Source organism: Emys orbicularis, chromosome 2 (assembly GCF_028017835.1).
Source record: "Emys orbicularis isolate rEmyOrb1 chromosome 2, rEmyOrb1.hap1, whole genome shotgun sequence".
NCBI lineage: Eukaryota > Metazoa > Chordata > Testudines > Emydidae > Emys > Emys orbicularis.
Genome location: NC_088684.1, coordinates 200894212 through 200920436, shown reverse-complemented (window position 1 = coordinate 200920436; position 26225 = coordinate 200894212). Strand labels below are relative to the sequence as shown.

Below are 26225 nucleotides of genomic sequence, written 5' to 3'. Positions count from 1 at the left end.
AAAGGCCTCACTTGAAAGAATACCACACAATAAATTGCATGGTATTTAATTTCTCTACCTTGGAAGGATGCAGGGCTAAAATGATGCTGTGAATCGAATGTTTGGTTCCAGGGAATCTAAGTATTTCAAGCATGATAATCAGACCACCAATATTCACTTCCAGGAATATAAACTATGGGATTACCAATTTCTACCAGTATAGTACAATTTCTAATTTAAACGGAAAATATATATATTGAAAAATTTAGGTGTCTTACAGCTCCTAGGTAAGTAGAACTCCCACTGAATTTCATGAGTTGTACAGTCCGTGTAAGTCCTGAAACATCAAGCCCTAAGAGGACGAATTTAAAGAATGAAAGTACAATTAATCCAGTTATGCATATCTCACCATTTCCTATGAGAGGTGGCAAGGTTGGGGCTTTTGAAGGTGGAATGGGATTCAGTCTTGGAAGCACTCCATTAACTTGTTTCAACCTTTCTAATTTGACTTGCTCCATCCATTTGGTCCCTGTCATGTTCCTCCTGGCCTGTAAGCCAAGTGCTGTGGTTGCTGTGGAAATGGTAGAGTCCATGATTGGGGTTTCATCAATGACACTGAGGTCTCCTACACTACCTCCACTGGTCAGATTAAGCTCGATCCCATGGTTGGAATAGTTGCTGATGGGGGACTGTTCGCTGCTGCATGTAGACTGACCACCAGGGCTTGGCTGAGATGTCTGTTGGAGTGAAATAAGAAATGAATGATAATTAGGATTAGGCAAAGAATGCTAATGAATTGATTTCAATGTACCTCATGAACAGATATTATTCCACATTGAGTCAAAGAAAAACAAATGAACCTAAAAGCTAAGCTTAAACAGATGACAATGATCTTTGATTAAAGGCTTTCTGGTACACGACTACTTGACTTTTAACCACACTGAAAACTATTGAGAACCCCTTCTCCCCCAGTGTTAAAATTCATCTCAGCATCTTACTAACAGAGAGTACATTAAATCTATATTACGCTATTCATCAGAAAAGATCCCAGATCAATTAAATTACTTTACAGGTTTCATATATATCCTGTATCCAATTACAGGATACATTTTATTATTACTATTACTTGTATTATTGTGTTGCCTAGGAGCCCCCAGTCATAGACCAAGACCAAATTTAGATAATTTGAAAGTAATTACCCAAATTGGAATTTGACCAAGACACCGGGGCTAACTTATAGTGCTAGGCTTGCAAAAAAACAACAACAACCCAGCAACATTGGGCTTTTTAAAAAAAAAGTATACAGGCAAAGAATTTGAAGTATTTGATAATATTCAAGAAGTACAGATGCACTGTTCCAAGCATTTGAGGGTTTAAACTTTGGCATATAATAATGAGAAATGAAAAAAATTTCAATGTAAAAATATTATAACTTAATATCAGCTTTATCTCAGCACCCTTGGACCACGATTTCTGACTGGCCACAGGTAGTAAGGACCTCAGCTTTATGTCCCATATGAGTAAAATAGGTGCTGTTGTTCTAAAGTCAAGTCATCTGTCACACTGCAGTGCAGGACTCTGAAGGCAGACAGAGTTCTGCATGCTTCAGCTGGGAGCCGACTCTGGTTTCAATGGGGTTGGATGGACATAAAGTTAGAATAAAACAACATATTTGCTGATGACAAGTTCTCTTTGCATTCATGAAAAGAACAAAACATCATATGGAAGACTCCAGCAGCACACTCAAATGTAACACCTTCTCAGTACTATGTCTGCACTGGAGCTGGATGTGTAATTTACAGCTCCAGTAGATATACCCGTGCTAGCTCTGATCGAGGCAGCATGCTAAAAATAGAAGCGATGTTGCAGTGGTGAGTGTACCAGGACAGGCTAACCACCTCAAGTGCGTACACATGTTTCAGGCGGAATTGCACTTGGGGCAGCTAGCCTGTTGCAGCTACCACACTGCTATTTTTAGCATGTTAACTTGATAAGAGTTAGCGCAGGTACGTCAACCCGGGCTGGAAATTACACCTTCAGATCCAGTATAGACGTATCCTCACTGGGAAGATAGCCATCTACTGAATCAAAATTTTCACTTTCTTGGAGATCTCCCAGACTTGTGACACGATCACAGCCCAAGGTGATATTCTACAAGGGGCATTGACCTGCCACAACTCCATCTTCTCTTTTAAACAAACAGGTAAGACCAATGCTCTGAAATGTTTATTTTATTGTAGTGGTATTCTTGCGGCTGTAAAATACAGGGCCTTTGAAGTACTCACGAGCATCTTCCCTACATGAATGATAAAATTATTGGGGGGGGGGGAAAGAGAAGGAAAGAGCGGGGGGGGGGGGGTTCTTTAGGAGTAATACTTCATTCTAGGATGCACCAGTTAGCTATTATAACCACAGATCTGTATGACATGCAAAATCATTTTGCTTCCAAGAACAGTTTCATAAACACATATCTATTTCATTATTTTACTTTTAGGCTTTTGCATTTTCAGTCACCATGTGATCTTCATGCAAACTCTTGTCTAGGACGGCTAACTAGAATTTTGTAGTTATCGATGATGTCTTTGCATTCTAACAGCAAAGTGAATAAAGATACAAGCCTGTGCCAGAGTGGTGGCTTAGTGTGACTGTGATGAATACTTGGGTGTAATAATAATTTTAATTATTTCTAATGTCAATGATAATGCTTGTAATTTATAAGTCCACACGGAATGTGGTACACTTCCAAATCTTGGTCACTGCAGATTTGGTGAGGGCACTAAAGAATAAATGTTATCTGGGAGCAGTGAGCTTGCACCCATTGTACAAGAGTTAAATAAAGAATGCTAATGATCAGAAGCCTGTTCTTGTAGCCACACAAATTGGTCAAAATGAGTCAGAAGGAGAGAAAATGATCATGGGAATGTATCTCTATAGATATGTATATACATAAATATGATATATACAAACAAATACATCTGAAACTATTTCACAAGCGTAATCTAGCTATTTCACATGCCAAGTGTTTTGCAAAATGTTCATTACACATCTGTGGAAATGTATCTGATGGAATGCTTCTTACTAAATAAAAGAATGATTTGACAAGAAGCAAAAGACTAAAAAAAGAAAAAATGTTGCAATGAAAAAAGTTCAGAGACGTTTAAATCCCCTCACCTTATTACCCACTGTCCTTAGGAAGTTAGAACAAGACATTTAAGAGCATTAGACAGAAGAAACATTGGATTAGTAGAAAAACAAGAGACATATCTTAACTCATATAGCAATGAAAACCAAGAAAAGAAGGACAACTACATTACATTTTAATCACCTATTTGTAGAGCTGATTTACTGTGGGAAATATGCAATACCATTCATAAAAAACTAACTTGTTTTAAGGCCCAGTCCTGCAAAGCTTTACTCACGTTAGTGCCTCTTACTCAACTAGCAATGGACTACTCACCTAAGTAAGAGTGGCAGGAATGACTTGGGCCCGCAGAGCTTAATGTAATATCTACTAACGTCAACAGACGACTACCTTTTGACTACAATGAGAGTTACACTGGACCCTTGGAGTATTATTAACTGAAAACTATTACCTAATTTGGGTTTGAAGTGGTAAACCTTAGTCATGGAGTAACTCCTACCCTGGTAGGTATTGAAGCTACTAAGCAGAGTTAGGATTATGTGAGTAGAGACTGAAGGATCTGGCTTTTTATTCCCCAATGGATAGGCGTGAAGATATTGTGAATCCAGATATGGCAGAGAATGAGTTAACTTTTTTATCTAGTTCTATCCCCCTTGAGAGAAGGGTGCACTAGAGATAGTTATTTAGAGAAAATATTTCATTATTTAATAGATCTAGTAAAAAATGAAAACACCTAACAAACATTAACTCAAAATTACAACGTTATTTTTGTTCCCCTGGTTTAAAAAAACCCTGCCCCCGCTTCCCACGCACACACCTTGTCCTTTATTTGAATTTTTTCACAATCATTTTTATTGCAATTTTTATTTTCAATTTTTTTTTCTGTTTTCTTCCACACTCTTTTGATCTTGTTTCCCCATTTCCACCCACTTTTTCTTTTTTTCTATTTTGATGTTGGAAGGGGGCAGGGAAAACAGATAAGCAATAAACTAAAAACCAGAAAAAAAGCTAAATTTTTCATTTTTCAATTTAGTTCAAAAGTAGAGAATTAAAAAAAAAAAAATCTGTGAAAATTTTCAGTTTGGAAAAAAGTCAATTTTCGATGAAACCATTTTTTGTTTGAAAAATGTGTACCAAAATTTAGTAGCTGAACTTGGAGGGCTTACATCTGTCAAACCACACCTCCATTTTGGCTGATTCAATTCTGTGATTGCAGTGAACAACAATAATAATAATAATTAATAATAAATACCTAGCTCTTAAACAGTGCTTTTCATCGATAGATAATGAATTGCGAGGGGAAAACGGGAATAAACTATGGACACAAAATAGCGGGGGCAGGTAACTATGGGGCCATGTTGTTCTCCCAATAAGGGGGTCTGGTTTGAAAACTAGAGGCACGGAGCTTGTCTACACAAACAATTAGACCCTGGGAAGCTGCGGGGGTGAATCTACCCCACACTAGCCTGCTGCACTCTAACTGCCCTCGTGCACCCCGTTGATATGAGCTAGCAGTTTGTTAGAGCACTTTGATCCAATCCTCTTTGAAATGGGACTATCTCAAAGCATATTAATGAACTGTCAATGTGCACCCAGCAGAGTGCTCATGGACAGCTGGTCCACATCAGACTAGTGAGGGGAAGATTCACACCCCCGCTTGCCACAGTCTAATTGTTCATGTAGACAAGCCCTAACAGTAAGACCTTGATCCTGCATTGTAATCTACACAAGCAAACTGCTGCATCCATGTGGAGCTCCTTGATTTTTCTGTGCAACAGTCAGTCTGTGCAGATCACAATGAAGGTCTGGGAAATAAATGTTGGCATTTATTATTGATTCATCCCTCCTCCCATAAGCCAAGAAAATAATTCCCCATCATTAGTTAACATGTAAAGGGAAGGAAAGTTAAAAATCATATAATATTCCAAAAGTCCCATTAAAGGAAAATCCCGGTGGAACCTTAACTATCGAGACATTTTAAGTATGCCCATAATATTGCATCTACAGGCAATTGGCTTTTATAGTGAATTCTGTAGAGTATCAGTTAATAAGACAACAATACTATATATCAAGAATCATGATTTTATATCTAAGGCCTGGTCTACACTGGGGGGGATCGATCTAAGTTACGCAACTGTGAATAACGTGAATAACGTAGCTGAAGTCGACGTACTTAGATCGACTTACTGTGGTGTCTTCACTGCTGCCACTCCCCCGTCGACTCCGCCTGCGCCTCTCACCGAGCTGGAGTACAGGAGTCGACGGGAGAGCGCTCGGGGGGGTCGATTTATCCCGTCTAGACTAGACGCGATAAATCAATCCCCGCTGGATCGATCGCTGCCCGCCAATCTGGCAGGTAGTGTAGACATACCCTAAATCTGTTAACTTTTTTCTTCACACATACAGACTTACAAATATAGTCATAATAACGATGATGCTTAGCATTCATTATAGGTCACTTTAAACCTACAAAGCATTGAACAAACATTAATTAAGGCAGTGTTCCTGCAAACAGGAACACTGTTTGGGGGGGAGGGATAGCTCAGTGGTTTGAGCATTGGCCTGCTAAACCCAGGGTTGTGAGTTCAATCCTTGAGGGGGCCACTTGGGGATTTGGGGCAAAATCAGTACTTGGTCCTGCTAGTGAAGGCAGGGGGCTGGACTCGATGACCTTTCAAGGTCCCTTCCAGTTCTAGGAGATGGGATATCTCCATTAATTATTTATTTATATTTATAAACCCCTGTGATAGAGAGTAGTGCTTAGTACTTCTCACCATTCCCAAGGACTGCCAGTAAGCTGTATGCTTGGTACTAAGAGCCTGCAGAACAGGTTCTTAAGAAAATGATCCTGCTCCCATTGAAGTTAATGGGGGGGAGGGATAGCTCAGTGGTTTGAGCATTGGCCTGCTAAACCCAGGGTTGTGAGTTCAATCCTTGAGGGGGCCACTTAGGGATCTGGGGCAAAAATCAGTACTTGGTCCTGCTAGTGAAGGCAGGGGGCTGGACTCGATGACCTTTCAAGGTCCCTTCCAGTTCTAGGAGATGGGATATCTCCATTAATTATTATTATTATTATTATTATTTATTAATCACAAACTTCCTGTTGACTTCAAAAGCAGAAGCAATGGCCCCTAAACTATAAACACATGTATTTCTGTAATACTGGCTAGTCTTTTACACATATTGTCCTGATTTTCAAGGGTGAGGAATCCCCAAAGCTCCCACTGACTTCTGTAGATTTTTGAGTGCTCAGCATTACTGAAAATCATGGCCACCATTTACATAGTAGTTATTTACCTGTATCATGTATAACTGGTTAAATGCACTCTTTGGGCTGGATCCTAAATTGGCATAGTTTGGATGGCTAGGCAGGAGATGCTCATGCTGCTTTAAGGACTTCTTAATTCTAAGGGTGTATATAGACATGCAAGCATAGAAAAGTGTACTATACTTAGCCTGCAATGCTAACAAACACTGGCCTACAAGGACCAGATCCTCAAAGGTATTTAAATGCCTAATTCCCATTGATAGCTTTGAGATGTTGAGTCCAAGTGCTTTGGTTTATTAGTTGGTAGGAGTCAGCTGGTCTAGTGAAACAGTGCCTGCTTCTTATAGACTTGGGGACTTTTTTTTTAAAAGGATTAAAATGCTCCAGGAAATTAATTGCACAAACCTATATGAAAGCAAAATTAAGTATACACAACTAAACACCGAGGAAATGTGAAAGTTGAGTTTGAACACGCAACATTGGCTCTGCCCCCTTGCATGCATATATTTGGTATTACTTGTGGATTCATAATCAAATATCTTAGATAAATGTGTACCTAAGATTGTAGAGAAAAAATGTTTCATGCTTTCAGATAGAATAGGCAATCACATAATTAAAGACTATGGCCTACATTTTCAAGAGCGACTAGTGATTATAGGTGCCTCAGTTTTAAGGTGCGGAACTTGAGAGACGTTAAAGGAGTCAGATTTTCAGAGCTTAGTATTTTCTGAAAATCAGGTGCCTTTAAAGTGCTGTTTGTTGCTGTTTTTAAAATCATTTAAAATATATATGATTTTGTAAAAAAACTAGTGCACTGAAGTTTATTAACAAATAATGATAATAGAGAGGAAGAAACAAAGCAGCACAGTATGTTGCATACCATTGGTTTTTCTGACTTGACAGCTTTCACTTGGAGGCATTCTTCCCGCTTTGAGGTAGTGTTGCTGAGGTCCTTTTGCTCGCCAATTGCACCCTGAGTCTGCTGGCCTGGTGATCTGGATTGAGAATGGCTGCCTGGGTCTCTTGGTGGTGGAGGCCTTGGATGAATATCTCCACGCTGCTTCTTGGTGACATGTGCCTCGGGGCCATGCACAGTCTTCACGTGTTTCCGGAGAGAACTGGGGTCTGTGTAGCGCTTTGTGCAGCCTGGTATCTTGCAAACATATGGTTTCTGCCAGATCAGGTGGGAAGAAAGGCTGAGGTTAGATTTGGTTTCCTTGTAGGATTCCTAAGAGTTCCTTTGAGTGCAGTAAGTGTAACAATTATACTCTTCCACAGTGAATGCATTAACAAAGTGATGACATTGTGAAACTGTCTCAGCATTGACCACACCTAATAAAATCTATTCCTCTTCCTTGGCTTTGAAGGGAGCACAATGCATTATTGCTACATATGTAACAAAGTAAGAACACAGGCAGATCCTCAGCTGGAGTAAATTGCCATAACTCAGGGGTTCTCAAATTGGATATCGGGACCCCTTAGGGGGTCGCGAGGTTATTACATGGGGAGTCGCAAGCCTCCATCCCAAACCCCACTTTTCCTCCAACATTTATAATAGTGTTAAATATGTTTTAAATGTAGAAGGGGGGTCGCACTCAGTGGCTTGCTATGTGAAAGGGGTCACCAGTACAAAAGTTTGAGAACCTCTGCCATAACTCCATTGAAGTCAAAGAAGCTACAACAATGTACTCCAGCTGAAGATCGACTCCATGGGATTTACCATATTGGATCAGATCACTGGTTTATCTAATTCTGCATCTTGCCTCTGGGTGGTCCAGTACCTAATGCTTGAAATTCAGAGGAAAGCAAAATCCTTCTATGATGCACTGGACCAATTATTAAGGGGGGAATTCATACACATCCCCTACAGGCCATCAGTTTAAATGCCTAAGCATGGGCATCATCATTCTGATCTAGCATAACTATAACTATTATTCGAGGTCATAAATTTATCAGCTCTTCTTTAAAACCAGTGAAGTCAATGGAGCTACATCAGTTTACACCAGCTGAGGGTCTGGTTCTATAGCATCAGCGCACTTCATTGTGAAATACATTTCTGGTAAGATTTGGGGTTTATTTGTTTGCTCGATTTTGTTGTTGCAATGCAAGAAAGTGATGTTCCATCGATGATGATAACTAAATTTAGTGATTGACTGTTGAATATTCAACCTAGAGCTTAAAAAGCAGAGCAAAGCATCCAGATCAAAAACACACCTTGTTTGTGCCTCATATTGCTATGACGGGATGGACAAATTGATTCCAACAAAGTATGAACCAACCCAAAGCTTAGATCAGGTATTGGACAGATTTAGGTAAATCTCCTACCCCTGATTTTCGTAATAATTTATCATTAAATCCACCATTATGTATCAGCAAGTCTAGAAGTTTGCAGAACACATGCATCCAGGTTTAAGCTGAGTATGGAGCTGTGAAATGCTGTCTGGGTCACCTGTGACCCACAGATGCTACAGCGACTGCAAAATTTGAAGAGAATGCTAGTCCTAGTGAATTGCTGTGACGGATGTGGTGGGAAATCACCAAAGAAAGATGAGCTTGGTTTGGAAATGGAGGGAGATTGGGGGAGAAGAGGAACCACAGGTTCCAGGCCATGCAATCAGCCAGAATGCTAATTTCTCTACAAGGCCTAGAGGGGAACAGACTGAGGAGAAGGGAAGAATGAGATTTAGGGAAGAATCTAGTTGAAAGGGAAAGAGAGAGGGGTAGGGAGAAGAACTCAGAAGTTTGGAAAGCCACGCCCCTCAAGATTCTTCCACATTTACCAACAGCAGCTGAAGAAGCTAAATCCCAATCCTGCTGCATCTCTAGCAAGATGCAAAACCCCTGCTTAGCTCCCATTCACTTTGTGAGTAGTTGTTGGTGCTCGGCAACGTATAGGATCAGACTCCTATAAATTCTAGCCATCGTTTCTACTGAAGCCATTTAGACCCTGATCCTGCAAGCTGCCCCGTTCTGGACGACTCTCCTGGCAGAGTTAACGCTGTTCCTGACTAGCCAGAAGATGTCACTATAGAACAACAATAGGAGGCTTAAAACTCTCCTTGGGAGCTGAGTGTCCCCTCCACTTCGGGGAGCGAGAAAAGAGCGAGAAAATTATTACTGGATTGCAGCCCTTTCACTGGTTACCACACAAAGTCTCCATTAAATCAGCCAGCCAGTCCCCTTCTTTGATTCTTGATAAAATGACAAGGAGCCTCTTTAGATCACCATGCTGTTAAAATGATTTACTGTCGTTAACTTACCTATTTCATGTTTCTTGAGGATTTTTGTGTCTGCATTCCACAATACATTCTTTTGACAGCAGTATGTCTGTGGGCAGCCAGGGCCCTTTCACTGCCTGGGTGCTTGCTTACCTCATTGGAATGAGTCCTGTTTTGGTGCTTGGCTCGATCGGAGGCATTAGAGAATGCTTTGTTGCAGCCCTCATGCTCACAAACATATGGTTTCTCTCCAGTGTGAGATCTCAAGTGGGTTTTCAAGTTTTCTAGTCTGGAGTAGGCCTTTGTACAACCTTCAAACTGGAGACAACATGCACATCGGGATTATTCTACACACTTGGACTTGGAAAAAAATTAAACCAATAAAACCCCCCCAGATATCTCAAAGACTAGAAGCTTTCCAAATCCTATGAGATGGAGGGTTTCTTTTATTTCATTTAAATATGGCACAATTCCTCAATAAAGTATTTCCAGCACCATGTAAAACAGCTATTATAAGAGAAAAAAACCTGCATAGTAACAATATGTTCATGTTTGTTTCAACACTAAAATCCATTACACAGTTACTAATATTTTGGGGTCAGCACTAGGATCCAGATACTCCTCAGTGAGGGAAAGTGATTTTAAACACACATGGAAATGCCTCTGCATTATTTAACAATGCGCTACTTTAGGCGTTCATCAGATGATTTAATGGATGAACTGGGCTTAATTCTACCCTATCTTGTACCGTACAAAGTGGAGAGATGATGTTACCAAGTTGATGTGGTGCTGTTGGCACAAACGTTCTGCACAGGTCTAAAACAGCTATCCAAAAGGCAAGGCAGTGAAGAATCAGTCCCATTGTGCTCTTCAAGTGATCCTATCCACCCTGGGATAGCCTGGAACTCAGTGTTGTTTACTCACAGTGCATTTGTGTGGCTTTTCCCCTGTGTGTCTCCTCATGTGTACCACCAACATATACTGGGCTTTGAACGGCTTCTGCTCCCGGGAACAATCCAGCCATCGGCACACAAACTCCTTCTTCTCTCCATGTATATGATCATTGTTTATATGCTACATAGGGACAAAACAATATTACAGTTTAACTCCTGGATGATCTGGTGGTTCCTTCTGGCCTTAAGCTGTATGACTCTCTATTGCTCCCGTTTAAGACTTGTTTTTTTTAAAATATTCATATTACGATAGCGCCCAGGAACCCCAGAACAAAAAAACACATAGAACAAAAAGACAGTCCCTGCTGCAAAGAGTTTACAATCTAAGTAAATTCAAGGCCCCATCCAAAGCCCATTACAGTCAATGAGAGGCATTCCACTGACATCAACAAGCCCAGGGCATATAAAAATATTAAGTTGATCATGAGTTTATTGAAATTTTACTCAGGACTCAATTTACCTTACTCATGTTGAGTAATACTTACTCACACTAATGGAGTCTCATTTACATGCTACTCTACATAAGTAAGGGTTGCAAAATCAGGCCCCTATTTGACTTCATGCTAATGTAAGTTTTTCATAAATTTTTTTTTCAGGGGATATGTCCTCCAAATAAAAAAGTCAATTTAACTGATTAATTGAATTTCAAACCACCCATTCTGACTCACTCCATATTTTCAGCATTTTCTTAAAAGTGGGTGTATTTATTTCATGTATGCCTGGAAAATATTACACACGGCAATGATTAAAAAACAAAAACAAAACCCTAATCGAAGTGGAGTTCACGCCAACCCAGACTTCTTTTGCCTTTTTGTAATATAGTTCGTCCCTCGTTAAATAGCTTGCCTCAAAGGCTAAGTCTTAAATATGGCCCTCCAAAACACTTGTGCAGCTGTCATTATGGTCAGTGGGATATGTGTGAGGTGTCCAAAGGCAGAATTTGGTTCTATGACTTTTTGCTTGTTCCAAAAGGTAACTTGCGCTGTTCCACTCAGTAAGGTAACACATTTAAGTACATGCTTAAGTTTTCATTAAGTGCTCGGATGGAGTGCTGAATCAGGACCCACAAAAAAATCGAATTTAGAAAAAGATTAATTGTTCAAATTCTTTGCTCAGATTTTAAGAAAAAGCACTTTAGACTGGGATTTTCAAATAGGAATGAATTTCAATGGGATTTGGTTGCCTAACTCTACTGGACTTTCTTTGAAAATCCCAGCCTTCATACACTTTGTCATTACAGTTCTTCAATTGTTTTTGCAGGCTTCTGAAACAGTCATCATTTCCCAGCTTTACCACTAGGTGGCCTTCTGTCTCAGAAAATGCAATTCTTTCTATGAAGGTAAGAATATAAACTGTTTCCAGAGTTTAAACTTGATCTTAGTATAGAGATGAAATCAGTATCTGCTCCATAAGTAGCTCACAGAAAAGTCAGACATACAGAAAGTCAGTAGTTCATACTGGAGCACAAAAAGATAATACTAATTTTTTTAAAGTCCTGAAAACAATCAGAAAACCATATAAAATCACGTATGTTCACAATTATACAGTATCCCCATAGCAAACAGATGTGGGTTTCCTATAAAAGATGACTGTTCTTTTTCTGTTTTCTAAGCTTTATTACCATTTCTTAAAAGTTATGATGGTGCACACAGCATCTGAACAGAACAGATGTGCTGGACAATGTACAACATTTAATCTTTAAACGTTTATGTTTCAAATGCATATCTCTGTAGTCCATTCATATTACATGAGCCTGTACCAAAAAAGTACAGATGGTCAGTGTTTTGAAACTGAATCAGAACAGTACAGAGAGGTTTATGTGCACTCTTATTTCCCGAAAGAAAAAAAAAGTGACTGTACAAAACTCATTGGCCAATACTCATAACTATTGGCCAAGCCTTCCAGTAAATAAAATGGTGCATCAGCTGGATAAAGCTACATGGGATGCAAACTAACAACTGGTGAATGTTACACAAGTTGAATTCCATCTGATTTAAATAGAGACCAGCAGTTAATTTTGTTCTCGTTTCAACTACAACAGCATCATTTTACCTGCACAGTCAGGTAGTGTGCAAAACTTGTTAGTTTTGCCTACATAGCAATTATAAAATCTGACTTTTTCCTCTTCAGCCATACAACTAAGATTCTCACCCAGGCCCTTGTCAGCTCCCATCCTCATTAATATAACCAATTCTCATTGGCCTCCCTAAAATTCACCCCATCTCACCAATCCATGCAAGATGCAGCCACTAAAACCACCTTCCTAGTGATTTGACTGTCATTCCCCTCTTAAAATTCCTCCACTGGCTCCCTCCTTCTCCACAACATCAAGCGTCTTGTGATTGCCTTCAGGGCATTGCATAACTCTGCTCCTCCCTAATTATCTGCTCGTCTCTCTTATCATATCACTCCTTTCCCATCCTCTCCACTCTTCCCACAGTCATCTTTACTTTCCTCCATGTTATCTCAATGCATTGAATGTCCTCTCTAAGCTAGTCTGCAAAGCCCCTTGTTCTCATTGAAATCCCTCATCTTCAGGTTAGGCCTCGAAGAAACTGGCTGACAAAGTCAAGTACTAATCTGCTTCATTTTACTCTTGAATGAGCTTCTCAGCTCCCTTGGAGGAAGGGGTGGAAAGGGAGAGGTGTAAAGACACTGGAATGGAAGCTGGACATTGGTGGAGGAAGAAGAGGAGACGGATGAACTGGGTAAAGAGAATGTAATGTGCTAAGCCCACATAATTTGGTTGCAGAACACAACAAAACACTTAGCCAATAAGATTGATGGCTTTCATCACTTTGGGTCAGATTCTGATCCTGTTACTGTTACTCAGAGTGAGTTGTACCTCACTCTGGGAGCAGGTCACTGATATAGAGAGAGACAGGCAGAATTACATAAATTGTCTATCCATTTTTATTGGGCTTTTAATTATTATTTAGCAATATATACATGTATGTGTGTGCCTCACACATTGAAAAACATGCTACAAATAGAGTTAATGATCTTGCAGACAACTGCTATGTAAAATGTTCATTAGTTTGTGAACTTCACGATTCAGGTTCTTTCACTCTAATAATTACCTTTGGATTTTGCATGGTGTTTTTGACTCCTTGGTCACCACTATGAGAACAAATGAATAGTTTTTAGCTTTACGCTTTGGCATAAGAGTATTATGCAAAGCAGAAGCTTTGGTACAGTACAATAAGGATTTATGGGGTTTCAATTTATAATCTGTTTGTAACCTTATTACACCCATGAAATGTCACATTCCAGGGACTACATCAGAAGGATTTTTTTCCCCCTGGTGAAATTGAATTTTAATACAGTGGTCCTAGTGTCTTATGGGTGTGAAAAGACTGTTCTTTTAATTTTTATCTGTTAGAGGCCCGATCCTTTAAGTCTTACTCATGTTATTAATCCTTACTAAGGCCAATAGGCTCATGCAAGCCAATAAGCCTACTCCCCAGAGTAAGGATTACTCACATAAGGCTCTGCTGGATCAGGCTCCATATTATTAAAAGCTTCTCATCTGAAAATTGAAGCTCTCTTAAGAATAGAAAATTTCACACAATGTCCCTCTCACACAAGCATGATAGAACCTCCCTCAAAAAATAAGGTCCATTAATAGAATGCTGTTCACCTTCATGCCAATTGAATGTTAATCAACAGAGTTAAATTAGTTCTAGCCCCGTTTCTTTGGTTTAAAGGGTGCTTCTATGCTGAGCATATAACATTTCTGCGGAAATACTGTGACACGGAGGAAGACACACAATGCAGGGTAACAATTTGCAACTCCACTAAAATCAAGGCTGACTCTGGCCTATACTCTCTACTGGGAATGCTCAAAGGGATGAGAAACTTGAAGCGTGATTTGGAGTTGCCCTAGAAGCCAAAGTAGTCTATGATCACATCCGAATGGCAAGAAATAAAATCATAAAAGATAGCCTAAAATATGGAGCCAATGCAGGTTTCATAAGCCACACTTGCTGCTTTGCACCACAGCAGAAAATGCACGGCAACATTTGAGGTAGGAACTTCCAAAAGATCTTTTGTTTAATTTCCCCCTTCTGTGTGTTTTCTATAGAAAGGGAGCACATAGGGATATCCTGACTGACTAGTTGGTACCTATTAGTCATTCATAGATAAACAAAGGCCAAATGTGTTACCCTGGATAGCCAAAGAGTAGCAAGAGAGACTATCCTTTGACACTGGAAGGATGATTCAGGAGCAACAGAGAAGGAATAGATAACAGATCTAATTGAGGATGCATTGGCTAATGAAGTATGGTTTCGAGGATAAAACAGAAAAGTGTGAAGAAAATATCTAAGTTTATTTCATACACTGAATACCTTATGCAACATATTTAACAAGAAAACCAGAAATAAAAGGCATTACTTGCATGCAATGTGGCTAAAGTTAATGGTGCCATGGAAAGCATAACATTAGCATCTCCAGTAAGTTTTTTTTTTAAATAATAACTGTGTAACTTAAATTTTGCACTAACTAAGCGTTTGGCAATTAATTTCCCAGCACTTGGAAAGACAACAGTCCCCACTAATTTTTAAAAGCAGTACAGACAGTTAGGCCACTTTATTGGGCAATCTCCCCAACCCAAGTGCACAGGTACCAAAGGCTGGAAAAGACACAGAACTGCTGCGGTTACTGTGCGTGAGACAGAGGGTGATCCATGGTGAGTCAGTGCAGTGGAACAGCCTCTAAACATGGCGTACTCTGCATCCGCATGGAGGGGCAGGTTGAGAGTTCACAAATTGCACAGAGCCAACATTCCAAGTCTGTAAGTGGCATCTGTAGTGCAGATTTGAGGCCAGCAATACAAATTGGAGTCACCACTTAATAGAGCAGAATAGCTGTGTGGCTGGGTTGGAAAGGAATTAATTGCCCCCAACCCATAGGTGATCCATGTAAAGCCCCTTTACTTAGGTTTTTGCACAAGGGATGAAGATTTGGCCTTAAGTCCATGTGCAACTAAGTTGCTTCAATTATCAAATATTCAAGGGGCATCTGCGATATGAACCCCTGCACTGATATCTACCTATCAAATCTGTTTATCTAAGGTACTAGCTGCCAGTACCGAAATATCTGAGCAGCTGACAATCTTTAACATGCTTAGCCTCACAACTCCCCTGTGAGGTAAGGAAGTATTAGTATCCCCATGTCACAGATGGGGAACTGAGGCACAGAGAGGGTAAGTGACTTCCTCAGATGGCTAAGTAAATTCAAAAAGGGCATTGCCCTTCTAGAGATGTGGCCATGCAGCACTTATGCAAGTGCCCATTCTTGTTTCCTCCTCAGAGGTTGAGTCCACGACTCATCACTACTCCCCGCTGCCATATTAGGCAGTCAAGCAATGAGGAGATGACATCAGAGCGGCTGCCCCTCCACAACATCTCATTATAGGATGACAGGCCTCCTCCCTGACAACTGGTGAGAGATGGAACGAATGACATAGATGGAAGACAGCTCTGAAAAGGAGCCAGAATGTAGAGATGGGCCTACCAGACCACAGATATCCCCCTGACAATGGAAATCACAGAGGAAGGCAATAATTGTGTGTATGTGGGGTTAGACCTTGCTACCACAAATGCACCCAGGGTAGAATTTTTATAAATGATCCAACTGGTAAAACCCAGCCCCTCCCTGTCCTCTCCAACCCTTGCAGCAGCTCTGCAGGGGACACTGCATTCCTTAAAATTGAGGTCTCCATCTCCCACCGATTATAGAAGTTCTGCATCACTTGCCTGGAAAGCAAGTATGGATCCTTCCTGTCCTTTTTCTATCACACTGGAAAGCCTCAGGCGCAGTCAGGCCCTGAACAGCCAAGGTAAGCAGCAACAAGAGACCAACATCCCCTTCACTGCTCTATAAAGATGAGTATTTGACCCATGTCCTTAAGGTGGCATAAGCACTTAAGCCATTTTTAGTCATTAAGATGGAAGAAGCACATAAGCTGCTTTAAGTCCTTATGGTGGCATAAGCTTTTAAGCCACTTTTAAGTTCTTAAAGCCAAATACAGCCTATTGCCATACATTGAAAAGTGTGATCTTAGATACATGCCTGCCCAGAAGTTCCAATTAGTGGTATTCCGAAGTGTGGCAATTTTTTTTTCTTTTTATAGTGAAAAACATTTCCCAGGTGCTCAGAATTACAGAATTACTGGAGTGATTTTCTCTGTACATTTAAAAATATTTTTAAAATCAAATAATTACATAAAGTTTCATTCAAAACGGTGGCTCTTTCAGAAACTTATTAGCATGTGAAAACCAGGAGGTAGAATTTAAACCACTCTATAGACTTGAACACCATATGGTATCTGTACAAGTGATGCCACTGTAATACATGCACTAAACAGCATAGGATGTTTATACAGTAAGTTCACATAGGGTAGGGTACACACAGGTATTTAGGCATTTGAAATCAATGGGAGATAGGCATCTAAGTACTTTGATGAATCCCACCCATGGCTGTCAACCCTCTACATCAAGACAAAAAGAGTCAGCTCTACTGTAATTCTGGTTAATTTAAAGTCGGGTGCCATGTCAACTTTTTATTACTCTCTGTTGTTAATGTTACTCTTCCTGATTCCCAGCGTAGTTCCTTGAGGATTGGTTAAATTGGAGAGAATAGCCAGTGAAGAGTGGAGGGAGGAGAAAGATCAAAATTAGAAACCCAAGTGGAATGAGAAGTAACGAAAGTGGAATGAGTTATAACCAAACAAGAAGGCCAACAGAATTAAATGGAAGGGGATCAGATGCACATGGAGAGTGGGAGGGACAGCAAGCAGGTGTGCACTTCAAACAGTTGAATGGAAAGGAGATGAAGAGAGAAGGTAGCATTAGGAAATGCTGGATGATAGGAAAAGCAATAGAAAGCAGGAATTGAAGAGCGAGGGCTGGGAATGAGATAATGCAACAATTAGAAGTTAAAGTAGTGGGGGGAAGACTCAGAGAACTCACAGGGAAGAGAAGAGAAAGTAGCAGTGGAAAGAAACACACTGGAGATCAGGAAGAGTCTGTGTGTGCTGCAAAGTCCACTAAACGAAGAGAGACAAAGAAGGAGGGAGAAGGAAAGTGGACACAGTCATGTGAGAAGCATATACTGTTAGTGCCCCAGTCCCAGTTTAACCACGGAGGCACTTTAATCTAGCACTAAAAGAGATAAAAAGATGATTTTAGTCATACCACTAAGCTTTTACACAAGTGTTAAGTAAAGTTGATTTACCTCAGTGAAGTTCCCCTTCCCCCTTGTGCAGTATGCTGGGGACTGGTTGGTTGCCATCCTGTCCCCAGTGGTGGCTGCATTTGAGTGGTGCCTATGCTTGTAAAATGCATTGGGCTAGGCACTATGAGCTAGGTTGTGCCCAGCCTGGCAAAGGTGTGCAAGGGAGGAAAAAGAGTGCAAGAAGCCTTCTTCTTCCCTCCTGTTTCCCCCCATTGTCCTCTGCACAGGTGCCAAGCATGGGTCTAATTCCCCCCCCCCCATCCCCCAGCGACAAATACTATGCAAATCTATTCTCCCTCCAAAAGGACTGGGAGTGATAAGGGACACAGCTCCCCCGACCCCATCAGACAATAGTGCTGACCCCAGGTGCATGTGGGAAAGCACGCAACAATCTGTCAAGGTGTGGGGGGTCTCAGTTGTTGCTTTATGCTTCAGGAGGCATAGTAACTGAAAGGCAGAATTCCTCCACAAGCTTCTTCTTGGGCAGCTTCCCTCTTCAATGCCCTCCACCATGGCACAAGACAACCACAGACTTTTATTATTCTTTAACACCTGTAGTACAATGGCGACCATTGGCCACAATCCCGATCAGGGCCCCACAAGAAACAAGGAACACAGGGGTTGGATGGGGAGGAGGAAGCTGTCAAATACAAGCCATTTTAACATACATTTACATTTTGGGATGGTCATTCTAAATAGACAAACTAAGAGTCAATTATTTCTAATGCCCATTCTCCCGAGCCATCGTGAACTGGAGGATTTGTAATTGTTGCCACAGCAGAAATGGGTCTTGAGTAGTGTTGTTATCGACATGCAAACTCTTGTTATTAAACAGGAACATGTTATATAATAATATAAAAGACACATCCCAGCAGGGCTGTTTTCTTCTTGCCTGTGTTTCTGTTGTTAACATAGATCTGATTATTTTTCTTCACTTTCCTGTAATAACAAAAAGCATTCTCAATTTTGTAAGTTAAAAATGTTTCCTATTTGCTAATCTGTGTGGGTGGGGGGGTGATTCTGCTCCAAAATTTAAATCTTTTTCTTCTGTTCTCTATCAGTCAATTCTGCTGTTGTCTTTGTTGCCATCAATAGGTTAAACATATCCAGCTTGTATGTTTAAATGCTAAAGACAGAGAAGTCCCCAAGGATACGTCAATCGTTGGCCCATGTACAAAGAAAATACTGTATTTTGCTCTGAAGAGCTCTCTGTGGCAATTTAAGCACAGTGAGACAGACACAATATCCTGGAGAGAGCAAAACCTGCCTTATTACATTCCTGACCCAAGAGAAAGGATCTGCCCTTAGGATCTAAAGGGAATCAGTGGGGGGGGAAAGAGAAAAGTTACCTAATCGTAAAAATAAAGACAGTAGTTCATAATACAGCATTTCCTTTCTTTTAATCTCTGATATCGTAGTTATACAGTATGTATAGGACACAACATGGATGAGGCAAACATATTTTGCTGTTTAGGCTGAAGAGGGATTCCTTGAGACTGCGTTTTAGGTTTCCGTGTTTTTATATAGGCTTTGGGATTTTAGGGAGGGGTAACATGATATTATAAGGATTCTTTCCCAATAAGATCACATCTTGTTCTTGTTTCATTTGACATACCTTCATTCACATATATAATATGCCAAGTCTGCTAACAGCAAAATGTTGCTCAGTAAAGGTGGCGTTTTACAATTCTTCCTTGATTTCCTGTGCAAGTCCAGGTAGACATAAAGCGATGGGCAAAAACTGTGTTTTTACTTCTTAATATCAAAGGTTTACTGAACGAGCATCTGCCGTAATCTCTGCAACAACTGGTGTGGATGTTAATCATTTTACGGCTATATAAAAGCTACTTTAATGGGTTCTCAGTTCTGTTTCTCCTCTGATGTTCCCTCACATGACATAATCTAAAACTAAAGTGCCATCTCTCAGGGAAGAGTGTTACATTCTTACATTATTAACTGGGAGGTTAATAGAGGAAGCTGACATTTTAAGGAGTTCAGACTCTCTTTTCTTTTTATTTCTGGAAAGAATCTTACAATATACTTAGAAACTGCTGTGAGAGCTAAGCCTTGCCAATCCCTTTTGTACTGAAGTTTATATTGTATGTGCATGAGTCCAAGAAGAGTGTCAGAGCTTCCATATTTTGTGAAACTAAACAGAATGCTCTGCCCTCACCCTGTCCCCAATAGCCCTAATTTGGGGATCTTCCAGATATGATGCTAAAGTCCATTTGAATGGGCACTGTCAGAGAGCGGAAAGTGGGCTTTCTGTCTAGTGGGAAGGTGTGATGAGGGTGTTGAAGCTCCACTGGCTACCACATGACTGGGGGTATGTTGGGGAAAAGTCCTGCTGCTTTGGGGTAAAATTTTCCCATTTTCAGACATGACTTAGGCACTTAGAAGGCTAAATTCCTTTGATTTGGCATGAGATGTAGGCTCCCAAGGGCCTAAATCTCTCTTGAAAATGGGGTTTAGGCTCCTAAGTCATTTAGGCACTATTGAAAATTTTACCTTTGGTCAATTTTAACAATCCTCTGTTCTTCAGTGTATTAGATGTGTGTCAGGGTTCCGCGAGCTTGGATGATCTCTTTGGTGTGGGGTGCGAATAATAAATAACAGGTAATTCATCAATTCAGAATGCTTTGAGCATAACCCAAGGATCACTAGACATACTAGTGGAAAGAAAGGGGACCATGTGGAGGTGATCGCTAAACCCTCTGCCAGTGAAGGATGACTCCAGGCTGGCCCAAACAGGCTAGCACCGGGAAGAGTGGTAGGGGCAGGGACTGTTTGCTTAGGGTTTAGGTTGATCCAGTGCACCAGCACCTAGTGCAAGTTATGTGGATTGGCAGAGGCCGCTATTCCTGGCTATAACCACTGAAGGAATCCTGTATCCTAACCCTGGTTGGTGAGCTGGATTTGGGGCAGTCCTCTCAAGTGCACGTGCATACACACACACGGTCTAATTACTCCATAAGGGCACCTTGTGTGATGCTGAGCCTGGAGGGTGAAGCAAGGATTCTACATGGATCTACCAGCCTACGCACCTCACAGAGTGGAGCACAAGAAAGCCAGAACAGTCTTAGTGCTACCATAGGGGAACAGTTCTGTAGTATAAGTGCACGTAGGGAAGGATTTGCTCATATAAGTAGGTTCTACTCCACACACAGAACTCAGTTCTGGCCTCAGTCACACAGGCACAACTCTCATGGAAGCCAATAGGAACTGCAGTCATGGACGCAAGGGCAGAATTGGGATCATAGCTTGGTGGGGGAGAAGCTGCAGGACTGCATTCTCCAATGTCTGTGTAATTAAACCACATATTGACCAACCAGAATGAGTGAGCTCATCTCAGAACGCTGCCCAGCAAATACATAATTTAGTTGATGTTATGAGTGATTGAATATGGAAAGATACAGTATAACCTTAGGCTCAAATCCAAGATTCACATCTTTAATGATCTTTGTATATTGGGAATAAAATGGTTGTAGCATGCCACCGTTGTAGTATTTCCAGGAAACCCATGTTTTTACCTACTAAAAAAAATCCACATACTCAGTATCAGATATGAACAATATCTCACTTCTTTCTTTGCAATAAGGAACCCACTATAGAGCTGCATACAACCGTTAACAAAAACATACATGAAAAATAGGCATGCAAACTGCTCCATGCACTTAACACAGCTGCAGATTTTAATGTAACATTTTTTAAAAGTATATATGCCATTTCTAGCTTTTTTAGAGAACTCTGCTTAGTGCAGGGGACAGTAAAGTAATAATATACAGTATGTCAATAGAGTATTTCATTTTATTTGAAAATACTATGAAAGATGAAAATACCATCCTGGTTTTGTAAAAACATACTATCACCTACTAGGTAGGACAGCTTCATACTTTGGATGTTTTCCTCACACTACTGCAAGAGAGATGACAAAAATCTATAGGTACCCTTCCTGCAGCCATAGCTCATGTGATTTCAATGGAAATCAGACCTACTGTATATATTAAAAGTGAATTAACTACTTTTTCCATATTGTTCCCCTTTAATAAATTCTAGCCATCGTTTCTACTGAAGCCATTTAGACCCTGATCCTGCAAGCTGCCCCGTTCTGGACGACTCTTATGCAAGCAGACAGCCCATTAAAGACTATAAGGTTCTGAACGGAGCTCATGGCTCAGGTGAGGCTTAGGCAGCTATTATTGTATCTGTTCCTGTACTTTGGTTTCAAACCAAAACAAAAGTAATAATATTTTTCTTAAAACTTCTGCATTGTCACATTTCACAATGCAGACCAAGCCAACACAGCCGAGAAATAAACTCGGACTAGTAAAGATGCAGAAGGGGAAAAAGTTTCAGGCATGAAAACTAATAAATTGTGTTACATAAATTGTGCAGCTTTAATGAGAAAAATCTGTGAAAATTACATTGCAGTTTAAGGCAAGGTTTTGAAAAAGAGACCTCAAGCAGGTTCAGACCAACAGGCTCTTTGAGTTAAAATGTAACCATATATTCCAGCAGCTTTATATCATTTTATATTAGCAGAGACAAACTTCTTAATCCCATGAGTCAATTTATAAATCTAAGAAATGCTATGGTATGATGAAACAAGGCAAAGCTACAGAGTAGTATTTTTAATAAGATTTTGAAGAGTTCCAAGCACCCACACTAGTACAATGGGTCATCTATCTACACGCAGAGGTTAGCAAAGTATATGCTGCCCTAAGAAAATTTTGCTCTACTATTTTACTGAAAATCTTATGCACATAATGGGGGAAAGATAGACAGCAAGGAAAGCAAGGGACAATTAAAGCAATCTGCTAATTAGAGTATGTTAAACATATGTATGTAAACATTGAGCATATATATGGTAGTTGCTGAATGATATGTAATTCTTTTAGTCCAGCAGTTCAGACTTGGACCAGATTCTGCAAAGCCATGAATCATTCCCATTGCTTTTCATAGTTTGTAACTAATCCCTGTACTGCTACCACTGATCCTCTTAGAATAAGAGAGGGGGTGGGTTCCTCAACAGGATTTTCCCATATAAATCAATAAAAGAACATTTTTCTTTTTAAAGAGAGTTCTGTCATTCAATATGATCATATCCAAATCATCTACAGAGTGAAAATGTTGGTGCTTCATCTTCAATTTTAGACCTCTACATAGCAGGGATTCTAAATCTATCTCGACTTTCTTTACAAACTGCAGGTTAAATTAAGTGACAGACACTGATCCACTTTTTGCTAATAAAAAAAAATGGACCAGATCTATCCCAGAGCTATGAAGGAAGTGGCCAAGTATTAGGGAAATCTTTAGCAGATAATGTATATATTTAAAATTTGTTTCATGATAGAGGAGATGACGAACTGGAGAGAACCTACTGTAATACCCATAGGTAATAAAAGAAACACTGTGTCATCTTCAATAGCATCATCCAGGCCTAAACCAGAATGAGACATCCCTGGCTCTGGTCTTCTCAATCACAGGTGGATATTTCTGGTCACATGTTAACAGCATCCTTTGTGTAATCTCATCATATGCAGCAATATCACTTCTACAGTCCCCATAAGGCGTTACGCTTGGACCTGGGCTTTTTCTCCTGGCTATCTATTTAGAATTAATCTCTCAAGCTCTTGGAAGGTTTCTCTTTTGAGCTTGTCATATAACATGGGTCAGGGCTACAAAAGGTTATAACCCTTATAACGTCGGTATCCACTGACTCTTGTGGCTATAGTTACATCTCCCACCCAGCACCAGCCACTCCTCCCAACAAACATCGTCACCAGCTCTACAATCAGCCCTCAGCACCCTCTCACCATCCCTGCTGCACCCCCAAACCACAGCCCAACCTCCCATTTTTTCTTTCCATGACTCAACCTCCAAAACCATCTGTGGGCATGTCACCTGTCTTGTTCACTATGCATGTAAAGCCACCAAGGGAAACTGTGAAGCATTTTATTAATATGTCGATGAGACTAAGATAGAATGGGTGGAATCCTGGCCTCATTGAACTTAATCGGAGTTTTGCCATCGACTTCAATAGGGCCAGGATTTCACCTGATAAGTCTCCTTTCCAGGGAATTTGGACAGAGGTGTTTCCCTGACTTCCCAATGTATAGCAGAAACAGGGACTGAGATGAAGGCTAACTGGCTCAGGACCAATCCAGATGGTATGGGTGTGATATTTGTTAAGAGTGGGAAGCATTTTGAGGAATTGATGGGATTGCATCCGCTGTCAGAGCATCTGTCTTCAGTTTGTCAAAGTGGCGTTCAATCTTGGGGTCTTGCTGGTCTCACCTTTCCTCCCGGACTCCCAGACATAAGCAGTGACCACTAATACTTCCTTTCATCTGCTGCTGGCGAGAAGATTGCATTCCTTCTTCTCAGATACAGACTACAACACAGGAATCCTTGCCTTGCCAGCTCAAAGCCAGATTACTGCAACACACTCAGCCTAAGGCTATGAAGGCTACTCATAAGTCTCAGGTAGCACAGAACACAATTGCCTGCCATATATAGGAGAGAACTGAATAGCATATATTTCTGTTAATTCACTTCCAGGTGAAGTTACTATTATATAAAACCCTAGCTAATGTAGGTCTGGGTTATCTCAATGATCATCCCTCTCCCTATGCCCTGTTGTGGCCACTGGAATTTGACAGGAATGTGCTAGCCTAGAAAGAAATCCGCAGGAGCCAATGGAAGGGCATTCTTGGTGACCAGCCTGTGGCTTTGTAATGCTTCCTCATCCAAAAGCCATCAAAGCCTGAGCCTGGTGCCTTTAGTATGTGATTTGTTCAGGCTTTTTACTAACTCTTAAGAGTTGGCAATTAATTTCCTGGCTGGTAATCTCCTGGCTCTGATCCATTCAGAGAAAGTGGTTCTATTGTACAGAGGTAGGGGTAAGTGTGCAAGGCATATGCTCCCTGTTTGAAAAAAAAAAAGTAGTATTCTCTTAATTTGAACCAGAGTGGTCATACTTAGAAACTTGCTAATAGTCCTAGATAACTAAATAAACTCAATATTTGCAGTACTCCTTAAACTGAGCATACAGAAGTATAAGGAATAGTATATGCATCCGAAGAAGTGGGTTGTAGCCCACGAAAGCTTATGCTCTAATAAATTTGTTAGTCTCCAAGGTGCCACAAGTACTCCTGTTATTTTTGCGGATACAGACTAACACGGCTGCTACTCTGAAACCTACAAATACTGAGGTGCTGTTATCTAGTTATGGCAAAATTGGAATGTTTTACAGTGCAAAAATCATAGGTAAACGGTGCACTGATACTAGCTATATAAATGCAGTAAGAGAATTAGTAGTAATAATGTTAATGATGATGATTTTAACATTAGTTTGCTGCATTTAATTTCTCTGATTTTAAGAAAAAATAAAATGAGAGAAAAAGACAAAGCCTTAACCGAAGCAACCCTAATTCAGGAATCCTAAATTCAGGAAGCCTCTCAACTAAGGCAACATAGAAGACTATGTCTTAACTCACCCACTGTCCCCCAGGCTCCAAGATGCAAAGGAGGGTGCAGACTTTATTTGACTTCACTGCTGTCTGCATTGCCCTATTCCTATCCAACCCTGCTATGGGGTCTTGTTCCCTTCTGGGCTTGGGTGAACTTCAGCCACGTACGGTAATTACTGTAAGTGACAACTGCATAATAGAATCACATGGAATAATGAGCATTTAGAGGCCTGATATTTGTGGGGCCTGATCCTGTTCTCATTGAAACGTATGTCAAAACACTCACTAAATTCAGTGGAAGTTGGATCAGGCCCATGGTTGGAGAAAAGCACTGTTCGGGGTAAGCTGCTAACGAAAAGGAATGGATGGAACTAGCTGAGCTGTTTAACCTCCTCCTTCTACCTGAAAATTTAGTATGTTCCCACCTGCCGTCGTGCTGCTGCTGTTCATTCTTTTAGTGCTTTCTTGACACGTGTAGGAGAGGATAAGCCTAATGAGCGGGAGTGTCAGCACAATATAAATTACTGGAAGGGAAAACTTGATGCATGGCTCGGGATGTGAAAGAGGAATGTCCACCACTGTTTGTGATTATGGATCACATCACAATCTAATAGCAATTTTTACTTAATCAATAATTTCCATGCTGAACAGACAGCCCTGTTACAGAGAATCGACAAGCAGGTACTGATAGCGACAAGCCTTGTTATTAATCTTTACCCTGCCAGCTTATCAGCCAAACTACTGTAAAAAGCACCACCAAGATGGATTTAAAAGCAGGTTTTCTTTCTTTCTCTTGTTTTTTGTTCCTCATCCTTCCTCCCCCCCCCCTTGCAGATACAAAATGTTACATACACTTTATATACTAAGTTTATTTGAGAAACCTGGGGCTTGAATTACACCAAAAGGCAATTCATATTAAGCAATTTCACAAATCAGTGGGACCTAGACCAGCGC

At 40.5% G+C, this 26225-nt stretch overlaps 1 protein-coding gene across 1 annotated transcript in view; it reads right to left on the bottom strand.

Moving 5' to 3' along the window:
* Nucleotides 1-26225, bottom strand: part of GLI3 (GLI family zinc finger 3) — a 236148-nt gene that overhangs the window by 3158 nt on the left and 206765 nt on the right. The window contains exons 10-13 of the mRNA XM_065398399.1: nucleotides 10532-10681; nucleotides 9761-9925; nucleotides 7270-7560; nucleotides 389-716 (exon numbers count right to left, since the gene is read on the bottom strand). Of these exons, the coding sequence (XP_065254471.1) occupies nucleotides 389-716; nucleotides 7270-7560; nucleotides 9761-9925; nucleotides 10532-10681 (934 nt within the window). The remainder of the gene's footprint in view (nucleotides 1-388; nucleotides 717-7269; nucleotides 7561-9760; nucleotides 9926-10531; nucleotides 10682-26225) is intronic.